This window comes from Thrips palmi, unplaced genomic scaffold, assembly GCF_012932325.1.
Source record: "Thrips palmi isolate BJ-2018 unplaced genomic scaffold, TpBJ-2018v1 HiC_scaffold_7, whole genome shotgun sequence".
In the NCBI taxonomy this organism is placed as follows: domain Eukaryota; kingdom Metazoa; phylum Arthropoda; class Insecta; order Thysanoptera; family Thripidae; genus Thrips; species Thrips palmi.
The window spans coordinates 11,411,148-11,419,629 of NW_023144634.1; the positions used below are offsets into that span (position 1 = coordinate 11,411,148).

Below are 8,482 nucleotides of genomic sequence, written 5' to 3' on the forward strand. Positions count from 1 at the left end.
AGGACATGGAAGGAGTAGGGCCAGGGTCGGCAGTGGGGGCTTGCAGAACTAAATTTGAACGTGATTTCCAAATCCACACTTGTGACTTAAATTCAGAAAATACTTCTCGAAAATAATTTTAACTTCAATATAAAACTCGAGTTAAAGCTTCTGTAATACTGGCGAGATGAAGCCATGATTAAAACTGCAGACAAGACTGCTCTGTCCGAAAAAAACTACCAGTTTTCCTGTAAACAGACTGCAGTTCAACTATAGTTAACTATAAACGGAAAAAAAATTTTAGCTGCACAGGTAAAAATTAGCTGTACAGCTTAAAACATTCGCTTTCTGAGAGATAAGTAATTCCCTCGCTGTACAGCTAAATTTATTAGCTGGACCGAATTAGCTGTGCAGCTAATCTGTTTTAGCACCATACATAAATAAAAGTAGCTGCCTGTGTAACTTCCAATGAGTGTCTTGCTAAAATTATTAGCTGCACAGCTAATTCTATTGGCAGCAGAGCTAATGTCTTTAGATGTACTGGTAATGTTTCGTGAAGGTTCTTTGGGATTTCAAAGGGAAAAGATAGATGAGATGTAAACAAAATTTACTAAAACCAAAAACAAAAATGGCACAAGACTTCAGGTACATAAATCTTTGCATAATTCTAATCTACATGAAATACTTCATAACAACAACTTTCTCACCAGTAGACATGGTAAACAAGCAGAGTGGGGATGGGTCCAAGAGCTTCGAATGATGTACAGAAATCCATTTCAATGCACCTGTGGTGTTGTGCTCAAGCTCATACCCTCTGACATCACTGAAATATCCAATAGTCTCAAATGGAGAACAAAGAAATAAAGGACTCTCCTCTAATACTACAATTGTTTTGATTTCAGCAAATTGAAAAAGACCATCTTCAATTCGAATGACCAGAACCTGTCTCTGCTCGTACCTGGTTCCTTTAAAATCCACCCATTTTGTAACATTTTGGTGAGGATTGTCAAAAACAAAATCTGGCAAAGTGAGACTAAATGCTGGGTAGTCTACAAAGTTGACTGGCCCAACCACCATGGAGTTGGAGTGCCTAGGAGTAGACTTTGCCACACTCCTAAAACAAAGGCCAAGCTGCTGCTTAATAGCAACAGTTACAGGGAGATTTTGACGAGAACTGCACACATTAGAAGTCGATTTTAGAAGCTTATGTTTTCCCTCAAACCTAGTGGTAGAGAGTGGTCCAAAGCATCCAAATAATAAAAATAATCTAAAATAATGAATTAAAAAGTGGTGCTTTGGCTTGAGATCCTCTTTCGTTAGTATCATGTACAGCTCATGATGTTCCTTCACTGCAACTTCAATCAGATCACTAGCATATTTTGACAAAGCTTTGGCTTTAACAAGTGAAAGAATGTCATGCAAAAGAAGGTACAGTTTGTAATACCGGTCACCTTCTGGAACCATATCCTTGACCAGAACACCAAAAATGCGAATGAAAGTGTACATTTCTGCCCCTGTCATTTTAAGCTTATCCTTGCTTTGTCTATCAGCATTAATTAATGGTGGCCTGTTATCACTGTCAATGCCAAGATCAATACAATACATACGATTATTTAAAGTAGGCAGAAAATTCTTATTTATAGCATGAAAATGTCTCAGTACAGGTAACATCGTGTAATGCGCTACTCCTTCAATTACATCATGGAACTCATCTACACATATGTCAGTTGGCGCCTCAAAGGACGGAATCCTAGTGAACACACACTTTTCCTTTATACCAGTAACTTCAGAATCATTAAGCTCAACATCAGCTGCGTAATCCTCAGGGGTTCTTAAGAGTGAAGGATCTTCTTTCACCATGCTATGCAATTGTTGCTTAGAACACTTACACATTCTGCAAAGAAAGTTCGCATTGAAACTTTCCATAAAGCCACAGATTTCATGAAGGCCCTTGTTGTCACCCAAGATGACACCAAGAACAAAATATACTTTCACATCACCAAGATCAGGACTATTAACAATAACGCCTTCAGTTTGAAGTTTTTTAAACTCTGAAAGAACAGGCCTGAAAACTCTAAGATTTCCATAGATAGAGCGATTGTGACCATCGAACAAGAGAGCCAGAAATATATTTTCTAGTTTAGAACTCCAATCTGTGGGAAGACATGGTATATGCACGTAAGAACAGCCTAATGGGTCCAGATGAGCACCTAAGGCACTGTTAGGTTCATATTCATCATAATAAAAATTTACAGGTATTACAATGTCACTTTGGTCAAACTTTGCTCTTTTCCTTTGCCAGACAGCACACTGAGTGAAGTAAGAAATCAAATCACTTTCCTGCTCAAGAGATTTCATATATGCTAAAGTATCACTCAAGGCAAATGGGAGTTCAAAGAATAATTTTAAGACAAGTTCTAAAGGAATAAATTGGCCTTGAACTGGTTTCATCTCTAGATTTACAACAGATTTCTTTTTTGTCCTTTTCTCTTGAAAAGAAATGTCATAAGGTACAGGTTTGATGAAATCTCCAGATTTCTCAAAATAAGCAAAGCGCTTGTACTCAGTTGCCAAATGCGCAAAGGGATTCATTACTAATTCAAACATCTCTTGAATCTCAGCTTGCTTATCGGGGAACTCTGACAGAAAAGAAAGGACCCGACTTTGAAAGTGGTCAAAGAAAGGACCAGACAAATAGAGGCTGATATCCTTAACCATTTTGTCAACAAGATTGCGAGGAAAGGCTGGGTTGGCATATAACTTGGCAACCAAAACATCTTGTTGATTTTTGAGCATCGCTTTGTAATCCAATACCTCATCATTGTCTGGTCCATTTTCTGGTCCATTTTCTTGCCTGATTTCCACAGAATCGGAGTCATAACATTCTGAAATGGAGTGACTTGTAGCAGAACTTAGAGTGACCAGGGGGGTTTCAATAGACCTATGACGTGGAAAATTATGATAGTGAACTAGATGGCTTGAGAAAGAGCCCCATAAACTATACTTACGGTTGCAGTTGACCACTTTGCACTCATACTTTGTGCAGGTCTGATGTGAGGTACGAAAGTGCAAATTAAATGTAGCAAGGTCATAAAACTCATTGTCACATTGAGAACAGGGAACTACAACCATAATTAAAGTGCAAATTAAATATAGCAAGGTCATAGGACTCATTCACTGTGGCAAAAACCTACGGAAAGTTCTGTAAGCAGCTTGTGGGAATTCTCCGTAGCCCCCTTATCAATATTCTCCGTAGGCTCTTACAGTATTTTCCGTAGGACCGCACAGTGATCTCCGTAGGACTATACAGTCTTCCAGGTCCTACGGAGGAGACTGTGCGGACTTACAGAGAATACTGTACGGCCCTACGGAGAATTCTGTAAGAGCCTACGGAGAATATTGATAAGAGGGCTACGGAGAATCCTGGCAAAAAAATTAACAGAATTTTCCATACCTTTTTGCCACAGTGTTGTCACATTGAGCACACGGAACTACAACCATAATAGGGCATACCTATAAAATAAAAATAAAAGAACAAAATTACTTAAGTTAAATAATAATACTTCAAGTTAAAGGACAGTGGCCGAAGATTCAAAATCAAATAGGAAAACCCTCAACATCAGATACAACAAACCTAACATTCTACTATTAACGTGTGAATCACAGAAATTGCAAATCTTTTGGACGGACTATGTGGAACATTAACAAATGCTAATCAGTCACACTTAACTACAGGTTTAACACCTAAATCACAGCAAAGATGCCTAATTACAATGACTAAATGTCCAGAAATGTAATTAAATTCACACATTAATTTCACATGTAAAAAATCACCACAATATCAGAAATAAAGCTTAACTTAAAGATAAAGAACACAAAGTAAATGATTCAAAAATAGAGAAGAACCCCACATGACTTTTGACTTAGACAATTGGAGAGATTAAGATTAAGATTGGAAACGAGAGAAGTCATTCGAGATGGAGGAAATTTTCACTGTCAGAGGGTTCTTCTTGTTCGCATTGATGGCGTAGACACTCCTTTCAAGGAAGAACCATTCACGTTCACTTTCTTTCGGGTACTGGCAGTCCAGAGTATGCATGATCTTGAAAGCTATGTCAACAGCTTTAAGTGGGTTGTCCACTTCATAGAGGATAGAATTAACACGGACATAGCTTTTGGTGATGCTGTCCACAGTGTCACCAACCACTATAGCTTGAGGCCCTAGACTAAGGTTGAACGGTTCGTACTTGTCTTTGAGGCGAGTGGCAAGAGTAGTCAAGATAGCTGCAGAGTCCTGAAATATAAAAAGATCTTAAAAACAGAGCTCCCATAAACTTGATGTTGTAGATTCCCTTGCATGTGAGAGGAAAACTAAACTTACAAGAACATGAAGAAGTATGGACTCCGCACTTTTTTCTCTGGATGGTCTCCATTGTTTGTTCTTCCCCTTCTTAGCTGCAGTGACCACATTGAAAAGGTAGGGTAGTGCCTGAATGGTCTTAATTTTCTTTCCCTCTAGTGAAAATAATAAAACATAAAAAAACATTACTTCAAACGAAAAGAATGTAAAACCAAAAATAATCTAAAGAAAAGGTTATCCTTACCTGGAGTGAATGGATCGAGGATTGCTTCTTTCACATTTTTGGGCACTTTGGATTCTATGAAAGCAGCAAGAGTTGGCCATGAAGCATAGAGCTGCATGCTAGCACCTTCCAAGAGCGTCTCAAAGTCTGACTCAAGCTGCAAAAAACGCACAATTGTAAGTCATGCCAAGTCTAAAATGTGTGTCAGAAGAAACATCAAGACTTACCAACAAATATCCAGTCATTTCTGATAGGGCTGGGTACGTTTGCATGTACTCAGTGATAGGAATTTTCTCAGACATAAACTTCCTCAATCTGCCCTTAGATGTAAATTTCCAATACTCGGTAAGCCTTGGGCAGAGAGTTTTATTGTTTGTCAGCCATAGAAGTTTCTCTTCAAACTCATCTGGATCAACACCATCATCTGCAAAAAGAGAAAGAGCAAAACACAAACTAATTTTAAAAGATCAATCACAAGAAACAAACACTTAAAAACAAAACAAAATGAGTAAACAATCTGATTTAATATAGACTTGTACTAACCTATATCAGCCAAATCTTCAATATTAACAGATGTGTTGGCTGTAGAAGATGCTTTCTTTTTCAGAAGTTCGCCTTTCTTCATAACACGTCACTTATTATAATATGCCTTAAGGAGAATACCCCGTCCTGCAGCAGAGTCTCTGCTGAATTCCTCTGGTGCCATCCAAATATTCTGTGCAAAAATTAAGAAAATTTTGAGTACATTTAACACTTAAGAAATTCAAACACTCAGTTACAAAGCATTACCTTTTTTTCATTGGGAAACGATTTAAGAATTCTATCTGTCAGACGCTTCTCCTCATCCACAGGAAACCTGAATTGCACACAAAATAATTTCTATAACTTATTAAATACTGCATGAGAAATTTAAATAATGACAATTTCACGCAATCAAGAGGACTTACTTTTTGTCACAATCATCTTGCAGATATTCGTTCATTACGACACCAGCAAGTAAGACTCGATTGTCATCATTCAGCTCTCCATGTTGATCCCAGTAATTAAGAACAATTTTACCATCCATTACATGACGGCACAAGCGTTTCAATTCCTGCAAAACACAAAACAGGTTAGCAGCTATTACAATTTATGACTGTACTTGACCATATGAACAACTATTAATAATATTATACCGTGTCATCCTCAGGCTTGTGTGGGTGTGGTCTCTTGAGAACACCAGAAGAACCCTGTCGATTGTTCCTGCTGCTTCCACTTCCAGTGTGTTCCGCATCCTAAAATAACACACAAGAGAAAAAGAGCCAGCTCAAAATTGTGCACGGTTGGAAGTACTTATACTCCCAATATCTTGTAAAAAATGATTTCTCAGAGGAGAATAAATTGGAAATATTACTAATTTGGAAGTACACACCCCAACTTGGCTGAATTCATAGCGGTTGATCCAACACGGCCGTTCCCCCTTCCAGAGTAGCTAACAATATTTCGCATCACAGCTAAGTTTTCCCTCCTAAACTGCTTTGCTGTGCCACCTAAACAAAATTACCCGTACTGATAAATATTAGCCGTAAAGGTAAATGTCTTAGTTGTGTAGCTAAGTAAGTCCTGCTAGTAAATATTAGCTAAGTGAGCTAAGTAATTTTTTTCCGTGTAGTTAGACTGCAGTTTCACCAGTTAAATTACAGTTGAACTACAGTCAAACTGCATCGGTCAGTCTGCAGTCTGACTGCTGTTCGTCTGCAAATAGGCTACACTTATTGAATAGAGTAAAACTTAAGTTATTTTATAAACAGAAAGTATGTGGCGTACAGTCTAACAAATAGTTAAGTTGCAATTCCCAGATATAATTAGAACTTCAGTTCCTTCCACCCGGGCTATTTGCTGCACGCTAGGGTTCACGTTACTTACAATTATCACAAGTATAACGGAATGTGTTGTAGATTTACAAAAGTATCTTCCAAATTGATGTTTACGATGAACTTTTGGACTTTACGGCATATTTCATCAACTACGTTTTACAAAGCTCTCGTTTGTAAAAATTTCCAGTGAAATCTTTGTAAATTTACGAAAAAATTTCCAGCAGTGCGGGAATTTCAAACAGTTATCACAGACACTTTGTACCGTCACTGTCCTTCAAAGTATGGTACAGCCTACAGGTCATGTGTCGTAGGCGCAAAACTGGGGTTACCCAAATTAACCACACGTGGAAATGCGGTCAGTACCCCTCAAAATCAGCGGTCAGCAAAGTACCACATAAAATTCATGGTCAATACCACAGCAAATATGTGGTCAGTCCTCCATACCTCATAAAAGGGCGGTCTTGACCACGCAATACGTGAAGTAACGGCTAAATTGATCCAGGAAGCGGAAGAAGGGGATAACTCAATTTGGTCATTTTTCAGGAGAAACAAAAAACTGTTAGCAGGGAAAACTAAAACAAAACAAATGAATGTTGCAGATGTTAATAATTTCAAAAAGCATTAGTAAAATTTTTGGAAAAAAATCAAAAGTGTAAGGTCACTCCGTAGAGGATTTCTGCGACTTATCACTTTCCGCTGAAATGGAAAACAGAGTCAGCTCACCTTATTGGCTGAGCGATAGCGAAGCCTGTTACTCCAGTGGAGTTGAAAAGTTTTTTCTGTCTGTCTGTCTGTCTGTGTGTCTGTCTGTCTGTGTGTCTGTGTGTCCGCACTACTCCTCCTGAACGGCTCGGCCGATCTCGGTGAGATTTTGCACACTCTTTGGGTATGTCCTTGGCTCGGCACACGCGAAATTTCACTACCCTAGCTCAAATGGTTCAGTTTTTATAGCGAAAAAACACCTAAAAAACGGCGAAAAATCGAGTTTTCTGCAGATAGATCACTTCTGTCTTGGAGAAAGGGGGGTCTGGGGGGCGGAGCCCCCCAGCCTCGACAATTTAAAAAGTGACAAGGGTCAAGATCGTGTTATCTGTAGATAAAACAACTCTATTTAGAATGTAGGGGGGTCTGGGGGGCGGAGCCCCCCAGCATTCAACAAGTTAAAAAATAACCAACAATGGCCAAGCCATTGCCTGCCGCAGGCAGGCTAGCGCCGCAGGCCAAGGTAGGTACTTACGCCAGGCGCGGATTGGAGAAACAGGCAGCGAGACATCGCGAAGCCTGTTACGACAAGACGCGGTCTGGCGTAAACCTACCTTGTTTTAAATTTCAATTTGGAAAAAAGAGCTAAGTTCAAAAAATACACCAGAGTAACATACACTTTATGCAGACTATTGTTCCACTTGACTTGTCTCAAAATTCCTCTTGGTTTAGGAAATATTAAGGGGGGGTTAAGTTGAGTTGATTCTTTTTACACTAGATCCATAAAAACACAAGTTGAGTTATATCCTTTTGCCAATTTTGTCAAACGGACTCATGTAGACTAAGGTTGAGTTATCTCCATTTTCCAATGAAATTTAGACTGTAAAAGGGATTAAGCTGAGTTATACCCTTTTTCCATGTGGATTTTCTCCTAAACTGCTTGGAATTCAGTCAAATAATTTGGTGTTATGATGTAAACTATTCTAAGGCACAATAATAAAATAAAAACTCAATTTGGGGATAAGTCAAGTTATTCCCTTCTTCCGCTTCCTGGATCAATTATTGGCTGAGCGATAGCGAAGCCTGTTTGGCTGAGCGATAGCGAAGCCTGTTACTCCAGTGGGGTTGAAAAGTTTTTTCTGTCTGTCTGTGTGTCTGCACTACTCCTCCTGAACGGCTCGGCCGATCTCCGGTGAGATTTGCACACTTTGGGGGATGTCCTGGCTCGGCACACGCGAAATTTCATACCTAGCTCAATGGTTCAGTTTTTTGGCTGAGCAATAGCGAGCCTGTTACTCCAGTGGGGTTGAAAAGTTTTTCCTGTCTGTCTGTCTGTCTGTGTGTCCGCACTACTCCTCCTGA

The 8,482-nt window shown here is 39.1% G+C and overlaps 2 protein-coding genes across 2 annotated transcripts; both read right to left on the reverse strand.

Moving 5' to 3' along the window:
* Positions 1-288: 288 nt before the first annotated feature.
* LOC117652584 lies at positions 289-3,582 on the reverse strand. Its single transcript, XM_034397613.1, has 2 exons — positions 3,451-3,582; positions 289-3,154 (listed from the first exon to the last, which is right to left on the reverse strand). The coding sequence occupies exon 2, from the start codon at positions 3,151-3,153 to the stop codon at positions 652-654; it is 2,502 nt and encodes an 833-aa protein (XP_034253504.1). The 5' UTR covers position 3,154; positions 3,451-3,582; the 3' UTR covers positions 289-651.
* Positions 3,583-3,900: 318 nt separating this feature from the next.
* LOC117652585 lies at positions 3,901-5,846 on the reverse strand. The gene is made up of 8 exons (XM_034397615.1): positions 5,738-5,846; positions 5,510-5,655; positions 5,352-5,418; positions 5,106-5,277; positions 4,790-4,986; positions 4,584-4,719; positions 4,361-4,494; positions 3,901-4,273 (listed from the first exon to the last, which is right to left on the reverse strand). Exons 4-8 carry the CDS (start codon positions 5,185-5,187, stop codon positions 3,926-3,928), a joined length of 897 nt encoding a protein of 298 aa, XP_034253506.1. The 5' UTR covers positions 5,188-5,277; positions 5,352-5,418; positions 5,510-5,655; positions 5,738-5,846; the 3' UTR covers positions 3,901-3,925.
* Between the last annotated feature and the right edge of the window lie 2,636 nt (positions 5,847-8,482).